This window comes from Myxocyprinus asiaticus, chromosome 30 (genome assembly GCF_019703515.2).
Source record: "Myxocyprinus asiaticus isolate MX2 ecotype Aquarium Trade chromosome 30, UBuf_Myxa_2, whole genome shotgun sequence".
NCBI lineage: Eukaryota > Metazoa > Chordata > Actinopteri > Cypriniformes > Catostomidae > Myxocyprinus > Myxocyprinus asiaticus.
In genome coordinates this window covers 44,096,325-44,108,154 of record NC_059373.1, presented here as the reverse complement: position 1 = coordinate 44,108,154, position 11,830 = coordinate 44,096,325, and the positions used below count along the sequence as shown (strand labels likewise).

The following is an 11,830-nucleotide window of genomic DNA, read 5'->3' as shown; positions in this document are numbered from 1 at the left end:
TCATCAAGGGCTACACAGAAATGAGGCACATTACCAGTATGCATGTTGCAAGTCTCACTTCAGAAATTACAATGCTTTTAAGTGTCATGTTTTCCGTCATCATCGGCAGTCATCATCTGTGTCACAATGTGAGCCTCTGCAGGTACTCTTTATATGTGAACTTCATTACTGTCAGAAACAGTTTATTGATCTGAAAGATCTTTTGTGTCACCTGAAATCTCACATGTCAAAAAGAGAGGAGGTACATTGCCCATTCAAAAACTGTGATAATTTTTTTTTTCAGTGAAATCGTCTTTCACGTCCCACCTATCTAGAAAACACAAACACTCTACTGCTCTGCAGGTCTCTGGTGCATACTGTCTTCCTTCAGTTCCTACTGAGTTTCAGTCCTCTATTGCTGAAAGTCATTCAGATGAATGGGCAGTTGATGATGGGCCTGAGGAGGATATACTGGACCCTGCACAAATGAGAAGTTTATATATGAGAAATCTATGCATGTTTTACATGAAATTGCAGGTGAAGCACCTTATCCCTTCCTCAACAGTACAGTTAATTGTAGAAGAAATGAATAGTCTCAATGGAGCGTGCCAGCAGTCCACAAAGAATCAACTTAAAGTATCACTTCAAGCAAAAACTAAACTATCTGAGACAGAAATTGAAGATGTTTTGAAGACCCTAGATGACATAGATATTCATGCAGCTGCCCTTTCCACAAAGTACAAGAGAAAACATTATTTTGAGGAAAATTTTCCCTATGTGCATCCACAATCCATTATTTGGGGGTTTGATGAAAACAGAAAGGAGCAATATGCTCAGTATATTCCAATAAAAGATACATTAACAGCTCTGCTGAAAGATCCTGCTGTGTGGGAAGAATGTTGTACATCTGGGAATGAGAGTACACCTCTTATTTTAAACGATGTTCGGTATTCAAATCCAATCCTCTGTTTTTGGAGCCAGGTGTCACTTTAAAGGTGGTACTTTATAAAGATGCGTTTAAGGTGGTTAATCCCCTTGGCTCTGCAAAGAAAAAACACAAGATGCTTGGGGTCTACTTCACTCTAGCAAACTTTGATCCTTTTCATCGATCCACTGTTGACAACTTGCAGCTTTTGCTTTTGTGCCGAGAAGCGGATTTAAAACATTTTGGCCATGAGAAAGTGTTCTCTCCAGCAATATCAGATCTTGGAGAACTGGAGGCGATAATTTGGGTTCACATAATATCGGTGGCTTCACAGAAAAATTCAGTACATCTCACTATTTCTGCCGATATTGTCACGTAACTAGAAGTGAGCTAGACAATTTAGAACACCATGCTCCAATCCGCACAGTACAAGACAACAATGACACTGTTCAAGAGCAAGCAGGATGATAATGCAAGTGAAGTCAGAGGTTTGAAATTTGACTCTGTCTTTAATCCTCCCACCCTGTATTGCCATGATTTGTTTGAGGGTGTAGTGGCATCCGACCTTGCCATTTACCTCAATTACTTTGTCAAGGTGAAGAAATTCTTCACATATTCGCAACTTAATCAGGCAGTTTAGCTACAAAGGATCTGACAGTAATTCTACACCCTCAGAAGTTTCTGAAAAGGATGTAAAACTAGGTGGCCAGGCAACAGAAAACTGGTCTTTGCTGAGGCTTCTCCCTGTTATAATCGGTGAAAAGATCACAGATACAGAGAATCCAGTATGGCAACTGACTGTCCAACTAAAAGAGGTAGTGGAATTGATTTGTGCCCCTAGAATATCAGTGCCTCAGGTTGCTTTGCTCAATGTTCAGATCCGTGACTATCTAGAGGCAAGGAAAGAAAAGTTTCCTGCACACAAACTGAAACCAAAGCAACATTACCTCACTCACTACCTTGCATTGAAACTGAAGCTTGGCCCACTAATGCGATTGTGGACAATGAGGTTTGAAAGCAAGCACTCATACTTCAAAAGATGTGTGCGAAGAACACAGAATTTCAAAAATGTATGACAAACACTTGCCAGGAACCACCAGCTACTACAAGCATATTTACATTCAGGCTCCTTTTTCATCTTTATTGGTGGTGAAGTACTCCATTCCTTTCCACGCTGAACTGTACAGCAATGCAGTGCGCACTGCTGTCGGAGCAAACTTGGTCAAGGAACCCAATATTGTGGCAACTACCAAGGTACAGTGGAAAGGTACTCTGTACAAAAAGGGATTCTTTCTTTTGTCTGAGCCAAGCTAAGTCAACTGAATTCGGTCAAATTGAGCTCATACTGTTGGAGGAGGAGAAGCATGTGTACTTGATTGTTACACCTCATGATGTGTCATATTTGCCAGAGTTTGGACTATATGAAGTGAAAGAGGCAAAGCAGAGCATGAGGTGCATCAAAGCAGAGCTCAATCTGGATTATTATCCATTGCCTGCGTACAAGTTTTTTGGGACAAGAGTCATTTCACTGAAACATAGCATTGTTGACACAGAGTAAAGATAACAAAAAATAAAAAAATCCAGACTATACACAAATCTGTCAGAATACTAGTACTGTATTTTAAATTTTTGTTTTTGAACAAAACCACACTGTTAAATATACGAGGAGCTACTGAGATTGTACAAAGTTCTGGCTTTTGACTCTATCCCAATGCAATGCCAAAAGTGAAGCTGCACTCTGCATATACTTAATAAGTGTTGCAGTAAACACACCTACGTATGAGCAATGGCGGAGAGGGTTAGAGTTCTTCAGAGATTACTGGAAATGTTCCACTGATTGGTTTATGGTGTTTTATCAAAATGTATGGCATTTAGCTGGAGATGACTGTAACGGCCAGATTCATTTAAGTCCCTTTTACTACTTACAGAGTCACTTGAGTTATACATAAAGATCAATTATCTGAGAAACCAAACGATCAGTCTGTCTCATCTCTCCTCTATAGTCATGGATGGAGGGAGTGCTCTTGCCTCTTTTATTAAATCAACTCTTCCAAAACTAAGGGAACTTGAGCCTTTGCTTGTGGTTCTTCAGGAATTAGGAGTCCATGACATTGAGGACTTGAACTACATACAAGAGAGTGACCTCCTTCCTAAAGCCAGCAGAAATGAGGAGACTTCTTTCACATTCAAAGCCACAAGTATTTGTTTTAATTTGTACATCATTTAATTGAAATTCCTTGGAAGAAGATGCCATCTGAGATCATCAGAAAGCTGGAAACAGGGAAGCGACCAACAAAAAGTGAGAGACTTCAAATTATACGACTGATTGTCAGTGAAATCTTAACAATATGCCCAACACCCGGGAAGAAACACATCAGTGAGTTTGCAAGAAAGATGGCAAAGGCATATCATGTGGCATTCAGAGATGTCATTGAAGGTGAAATTGTTGGCAGTGGGTATGACTTAATCACAAATCAGATGATCAGCAGAGTGGATAACTTAAGGAGAGGAAGCACTTCACTTTCCTTAAAGAGACTAGCTATTAGCACCAGTGAAGGAGAGGACACCCCACCCAGGAAGAGAAGACTAGATACCTACAGATGTATAAACTGGCAACCAGTGCGGCTACCACCTGATGAAATGCCTGAATCACAGAAACATGCACAAGAAAACTTAAAGAAAATGTACAATGAAAGATGATGTGACACCAAAGGTATTGAGAATATGATGAGGGCCACTGTCTTCATGCAGAGAAAAGACATTATCAGTGGAATTGAGACCTCTGATTTGACAAATGAATGGCCATATTTATTTGAGACAGTTGGCATGAAGACTCATTTTAAAGAGCTTACGGGCATGGACATTGATGACAAAGCCATAGCAAATAAATGAGCCAGAGTTGTTTCATACCTCAAGTCTAGTGACAAGACAGGGAAGATGGAGACCATCTTCAGAGAAATGGACACTTCAAGCAAGAATGTTGTAAATGTCAATGCTGCTGGGTTTCTTCAACTACTTCAAGTATTACAATGAGGAAGAGGACCAGATGTTCCATAAAGTCGATCAAACAACCCTGCCCTCTGAAGTGAACTGTGCTGAACTTCCAAGTACACCATGCATAGTTATGTGTGGTATGTTTGAATATGTTTATTTTTCTGTCCTAGTTACTGTTATTATGCTATTATTATAGTATACTATTGGTCTTTAAAAGGATAGTTGTTATGCAACAACTAATTGAGTTGTTTTTTTTAAATTATCTTTTGAGTGGAGTGTTGTGTTTACATTTGCCGTGGGTCATTTGCTGCTACTCTGGAGGTGAACAATACGACCTAAAAACTATATTGTGATAACAGTCAATACCATGATAACAATAAATGTAAAAACTTTTTGTTTTAATAGATGAGTGAAAGATATACAGTATGGACAATTAAAGATTTGGATTTGGACTTCTGGGCTTGACTGTGGTGTGATTGGTTGGTTGAAATTATGGTTTGATGCCATTGATGGTTGTAGCTTTTCTCAGTTTAATAGTATGGGATTTAGACTATTCATTGAAAATGTGTTTGAATAATTTAAAGCTGGTAAGAGACTTATAACAACTAATTTGATCAATTTGATTAATATGCTGATCATTTCTGACTGGCTCCCTGGGATGTCTCCATCCACAGCATCTGTATCCTGAACTATGTTTAAACATAGATATTACTAACAATAGCTCACACCACATGTCAAAAAATCCAAATTGTTCCTTAAAGGGTTATTATATGTACATTGGATTATAATGCTTACATAACCAATTGGGTGATGGTTAATATGTTTTTTGATATACAGTTCAATCGGTTTGTAAAGGAAAATGATATTTAATAATAGCTGGACTTGGTCTTTGGGCTCAGTTTGTCACAAAAAGTTACAGATCCCCTCTCTTGTGTATTTGTACAACAAATGCTTTGGCAGCAGAGTACTTCATGTTATCTGTGGACCAAAATATTGTGAATAGCCACATCACTGTCTTCACTGATGCTGTTGTGTTGCTGTTTGCCTCCTACTACTGCCTGAACATCTCTTACCCAGCAGCCAAAGGAGCAACATTGGAGTTTTTGCAAAGGTAAGAAAGCAGAAGTCAATTTTATACATCAAAATGGATATAGAAAAAACAGAAAAATAGTTTCCCCTGTATAATCTTATGCAATCCAATACAAGAGCCCTGCAATAGACCCTACCTATCAGACTATGTCAGAGAGATGTTGATTCAATTCTGTGGCAATTTTGAAGGCTGCAGTTTATGCTGAATTGCATTATATTCAAAGTCTTTCTAATGTTGTCCATCTACATTTTCATATGACTGAAAGACTGGGGCTTTACATGGAGGTTACATGTTACTTCTGTGTTCGCAAAGGCTTCCTCTGGGTGCTCGAGTCCTGCACAGGTCCAGTTTTAAAAACCTGTTCCTACCCCAAACCTGCAGAGACCACACCCAAGTTATTGACTGCAATTATTTCTTTATTCAATTCTGGACCTTCTCAAAATTCAAATGAGAAAAAGAGTATATTAAAAGAGTATATTACAGTAGAGTCCACGTTTCATCACTGAAGTTTTTTGTTGTATTTCATTCGACAGATGCATTTTCAAGATAAATCCCGACAAGGGATCGAAAGTGGAGAAGAACACTTCCAGAAAGCAGCTGGCGGTCAGTCCAAAGGTTCTTTCTCTGATATCAAAAATTGCAGACTACGAATGGAGGGAGTAAAAAGAAACATTATTCAGAAGAGAAAACATTGGAGTCCAATCTCCCTCCATTTACATGCATAATAACTCATGTCAGTCTCACATAGACTTTTCCAGAAGACTCACTCTTGCCCACTGTATAATTGATTTTGAGTATGCGTTAAGTGTTGTCTGATAGTACCACTGATGCATCTACAAAAATTCTAATCATATTTGAAGTATATAGTAGGTTCACACTACTGGAAAAAGTTACTACTTTAAGTTACTACTCACTGGTAGTTTGTACAGAGATATCGCAGTGAGCCAGCAGCTTGTCAGACATAATTGAACAGCAGTAAACGTGGCCATTAAAAAACACCTCAGGGCCCTTCTCAGGTCTCAGAGGTGACACAACTGTTGGTATATGCTGTTCATTTCTGTCTGGCAAGCTGCTAGCTTTTTTGAGGTGTCTGCACAATTTATCTGCCCACAAGCAACCAATTGTTGGAGGTCTTCTGCACTAAGTGTCCATGCTGGTTCGGTGTGGTTGTAAGTTTAGGTACTCTTGGTTTAATAATAAAAAATAAAAAAAACATACAAAAAAAAAAAAAAAAAAAAAAAACATTTTCCTGCTTTATTTTAATGACTTTTTAATTTATCTGTCAGTTTTTGTGTTCAGGTAGGCAGGCAGACTGTTTAATTTTTTTCTTTATTATTTAATTTGTAATTATTTATTCTGGCTCATTCATTTGTATAACAAATTGTTAGAAATTTCAAGTTTTGTAAGCAAGAATGTTGCAAGAGGTGCAAGTGTTTTCTGTTCTGGTTTGTTGGACAACAGAATTAAATAAATGTTAAGAACAGGAAGTGTGTGCTGATTGTTTAAAAGCTGTATTGTAAAGCTACATGTCAACATTTTATAATTTGTCATTCAACCACATTGTTGAATTGGAGGCCAAACATTTTCTGTAGTTTTAAATAAGTGACAGTTTCAAATGGTATATAAGAAAGATAGTGTATTGCTGCTTTTTCACACGTCAATACCCATTTTAACACAAAATGATGGTAAATATGATCATAATCATTTTTTTAGTGTTTGGATTTTTTTTTTTTAAAGTTAAATCAAAAACTCAAAACACTTGATATGATCTAAAATTAACAGTATATTATTGTAATTATAAACTCCATTACCAGTTTTAAAACAGTTTTTTTTTAAACATTTTTGTTTAGCTATATAATTTAATTACAGTAAAATTAGATGAAATTTACAAGATTGTTTCATAAAATTATATAATAAAACCCAAATAATAACAGCACTCTTTTGTACTTTTAAGGCTGATTATTTGTATTATAGCAGTGTTTGACCATATTTATAGGTAATTTCATTGTTTTTACACAAGTAAATATCCTTCATTAAACATTAAAAAGCTAAAAAAAAAAAAAAAAAAAAAAAAAAAAAAAAAAAATACAGATCTCAAGTAAAATTAAAGCTACAAACTGTATTTTAATTATGGAAAATTACTGTATTTTTACAAGTCAGTTATTTTCCGTTATTTCACAGAATTTTTTTGGCGCCCCAGCTGCTGGAATATTACCGCTTTTTTAGTGTGTGTGTGTGTGTGTGTGTGTGTGTGTGTGTGTGTGTGTGTGTTATTTATTTATTTTACAGTGTATGCTTTGGCTTGTTGAAGCGGGTTGAAGCTGTGTGAAGTCAGCCAATCATAATAGTGGTCATTTGCATTGAAGTTTACATTTACACCCAGCGTTTCAGACAGAGTGCCAGAGACAGGGTGGAAAATTATCATCTCGGAAAATCTGTTATTTTTAGCAAACATTTAGCTGTCAGTCAAAATTGTATTTCCTTGAATTAATTATTTTGTCTTACTGCCATTTTCAAATGTTTTTCTGTCTTTCAGTCTGCATTCATTTACTCTTGTTCATTGTTTTATCGTGATTGATCCGTTTTATGTTTTAGTTCTTATAGTTTTGGATATAGAGATTTTGTTTCAACTGTACTTTCAAATTTGGCATAACTGTTGTTGTTAAGGTGTGGCAGAATCATGCAAGGACGCCAAGTTCTGTCAGGTAGCTCTTGTGTTTGAATGAGTTGAACAAGAGATCATTATCATATTACGTAACATAATTAGCGATACTGCGTGCAGGTGTCACGAGCGTCACGAGCTTTTAAAGCCGATGATGCGGTAGTGTGAACAGACGAGGTAAAGGAAGAACACGATGAACGTACAAATGGTGGAGAAAGAAGACTTGGTGCAGCGGCTGCAGCTTTCATTAAACTGCGCGTACGCTGATTGCGGCGCGACATTCGCGCGTCAGTGGCGTCTGCAGCGTCTGCAGGAGCACGAGACCGTGCGCACGGGCGCGGTGAGTTGCGCATATTGATTTCAAATAAACACACCAGTTGCTTTTTCTTTCCGTTTTATTAGTGGCTTTTTCTTCCCGTTCCCTTCAGCGACCTCACAAGTGTCCAGTTGAGGGATGCGGACGCAGTTTCTCCCGTAGCTCGCATCTGAGTCGGCATGATTTAGTGCACAAGGAGTAAAAAACTTTAAGAATGAATTGTTTGGGTATTTTTCACAAGTGTCCTAAACTGTGAAATGTTTACCTTAACCTATTAAAGAGCATGTAGATTGAAGTCATATTGAGATTTGTAGACTTCTTTAAAATTGGTCAAACCGCAGGCCTAATGAACTGCAAAAAATAAACACAATATTGACTTCAACATTTAAAGTCCACACCATTTCAGTGTAACTACCAATTTTACTGGTTAAAGTCTGTCATTTTTCTCTCTGTTTAATAAGGTGCACTGCCGCTGTCTGCACCTAAAGCTTCTTCTCTGCTGATAAACTCCGGCGACATGTGCGTTACGCGCACGGCGCGAAACAAGAGTATTTCAAGGTTTGACACGTTTATACCCACTATTTTATTAGCTCTCGCTGCATGTAATGGCTCGTATACGTCTGTCTTAAGTTTGTAGTGAAGATCGCGAGTTCAAACTGTGTCCTTCTGTCTCAGTGTAAAGAGCCACAGTGCGCACAGACGTTCAGGAAACCGCGAGAGTTTAAACTGCACCTGGCAACGCACGGCACGTCCAATTTCAGGTGCGTCTGTAGCTCAAGGTGTTGCTCTAAATGCTGCTGTGGCGTTGAGTAGCTCTTGAACAGCTAATGGTATAATATACAATGAAAATCTGACCATTTTCCTCCTCAGGTGCTCAAGAGGCCGTTGAGGGATGAGGTTCGAGTCTCACGTTGCTCGGAAAGCTCACGAGAAGAGACACGCAGGTGAGGAGCATCAGTCCGAAATACTCGTTTACTGGCAGTATGAGGGATCCATGCAGGTGTGAATCTGATCAACATATTTTTCCAGGGGTGTTAAAAGTGAAATAATTCTCTATAGCCTAATGTTCAGTATTGGTGCTGCAAAATGTACATAAAGTGTAAAAAGCAATATTTGCTGGACAACAATATTTTCCAATGGATTTGAGTTTCAGGGGCATTTGTAGGGTACAACTGGGCTAAAGGCACCCCTTAAGGATTTGTTTTTTTTTTTTATTTTTTTTTTTTTATGGGCAATGTATCAAGGCAAAAATTATTGAATATTGGAGCAGCATAATTTGTGAAAAATAATGTAAGGCTGACTTGGTGAAATTACAAGGAGTGAAAAGTCTAATTTAGCCTTTTGAATTTAATAGTACAAAGTACAAAGGCCTCAATTGTACTCCTAGTATTGAAGTACAATTAGTCATGTACTTGCACAACTGATAATACTCACCCAAAATATGACCATACCCAACCTAGTCTCGTAGAATCACATTACTACAAAATTTTAGTCTGTGTCCCCTTTGGTCAAGTTAATTCTACAGTTCTCAGTTCTCCTTGTGCATATTGTAGGCAACTGAAGTACATGTGTCTATGCATTTCTGTGGAGAATTGAGTTTAATGATTGACAATCAGTTATCATTAAGTGGTGTTATGATCTAAATTTGAATTTAATTGAAACTAAAGGAATAGTTCACCCAAAATAAAATTCTCATTTACTCACCCTTATGCCATCCCAGATGTGTATGACTTTCAGAAATTCTGATTTTTAGAAGAATATCTCAGCTCTGTAGGTCCATGCAATGAATGGTGACTAAATTTGAGTAAAGGTAGCATCGAAGTAATCCATAAGACTCCGTGGTTTAATCCATATCTTCAGAAGTGATACTGTATGATCGCTTTGGGTGAGAAACAGATCAAGATTGATTTTTTTTTTTTTTTAACTATAAATTCTCTTCCCTGCCCTGTAGGTGGAGATTTGCTTATTGCAAATTGCCAAAAACAAAAGACTGTACTGTAAAAGTGAAAGTGGAGCTTTATAGTAAAAAGGGATTGGAGTATTGATCCGTTTCTCATCCACACCTTATTACTTCTGAAGACATTGATTAATCCATTGGAGTATTATGGATTTTTTTTTTTTTTTTTTAGCTTTAAAGTGTTGGCCACAGTTCACTTGCGTTGTATAGACCTACAGAGCTGAGATGTTCTTCTAAAAGTCTTCATTGTGTTCAACAGAATAAAGTCCTAGCATGAGGATGAGAAAATTGAGAACTTCCACATTTGGGAGAACTATTCCTTTTTCCTCAAGTAAACTTATGTAGTTAACTTAAATTTCACTCTAGATGATCAAAGTTAAGCTAACATAATTTAATACATTTTGAAGAAATTACTCAATTAATTGGCATAAAGGCTTCCCTTAATTGAATTGAGGAAAGTTAACTATTATGGTTTTTCGGTGTGCATACATGGAGGGAACTTTCTTGTGATGTCTTTTGAAGACATTACAACTTCAGTTGATGGCACTCCATATGCACAATGGACCTGTAATTGAGGCAGATTGTTATGCGTTTGACTTGCTCTTTAAGAGCATACAACACTTATGTTAATTGTAGGGTTTTGCACCTTGTTCAATTCCTTCTGTTTACTATTGTGCCACTGACGTCTGTGTGTGTTCACAGGAAAGTCTCTCTCGCCACATGTTGCGTCATGAGCCTGATGTGGCCAAACTCAAGGTTATGCCCTTTAACATCCCTTTTATTTTTACAGACCGAGCATGTGCTTCATTGTCATACAGTAGAGAGTCTGTATTTAAGATTCCCAACTGTGATTGGTTAAAATTAGCTGGGTTTCCAGCCACATTTTAATGCAAATTATAGGATGCTGCATAAATGCTGTATTGAAAGTGCATGATGCAAATAAAGTTTCCGAAAATGTGCATACAAGTATACACGTGCTTGAGGTGGATAATTTATTTTCTCTCGATTAGGTCTACAAACTATGATCGACTGGTTTATGCATAAACTGTGATAGAACTAGAAATGCATTGACTGAATATTCCAGTAGAATTTATAAAGGAATGAAGATGTGCATCAAAAGCCATGTGAAAACATTTAATTTGCTCATCACACAGCATATCAAATGTTGCTCTGGTTATTGTTGAATGCCAAAGCTTGATTTGTCTACTATGACCTCCCAGAACTGACATGCTTTCACTCCTGAACGGAAAGCATCTGCATGTGCAAGTGCCACAGTGGCTTTAACTTCTATTTTCATTTCTGTGCCAGTTTCCTCGATTTTGTTCTCAAACACATGGGATGAAAATGCTGCTTTATTCGCAAATTATTATTGCAATATTCCAATTTCCTGCATAATTTAAATCAACACTTATCAAAGTTAATTGTTAACATCGATGAAACATTAAAATTAACACTAGCTTATTGATCATTCAAATTCAATCAAAGATAATTATCAATTATCAAAAATCAATAGAATATTAATAAGGATTAACATTGACGGGGCACCACCCTGGAATCAGGGACTAATAACCGAATATTAAAACGGTCTCAATATTAGATTTTCTTAGGAAAATCGACATCCGAAGAATATCGATTTTCGAAAAAAAAAACAATGAATGAAGGTTTGAATCCGAGCACTGACATCCCGTCAGCATGACACAGGCGTATGCAAAACAAACCAAAACACTTCTCTTTGTAATATAAACAAAGTTTATTTATGCAGTAATATCAATTAATAATTAATACAATGCAGTCAATAAACTTCCGACTTACAACTACAAACTAAACAGTGATATTAGATATGGAAATAAAATAATCCTATAACACACAAGGTGTGTGTGTGTGTGTGTGTGTGTCAGTGTGGTTAG

The 11,830-nt window shown here is 37.1% G+C and overlaps 1 protein-coding gene across 1 annotated transcript in view; it reads right to left on the bottom strand.

The window, feature by feature from the left end:
• Window positions 1-404: 404 nt before the first annotated feature.
• LOC127421046 (SH3 and cysteine-rich domain-containing protein-like) overlaps window positions 405-11,830 on the bottom strand; it is a 47,768-nt gene continuing 36,342 nt past the window's right edge. Inside the window, exon 8 of the mRNA XM_051663755.1 lies at window positions 405-457. Within this exon, the coding sequence (XP_051519715.1) occupies window positions 405-457 (53 nt within the window). The remainder of the gene's footprint in view (window positions 458-11,830) is intronic.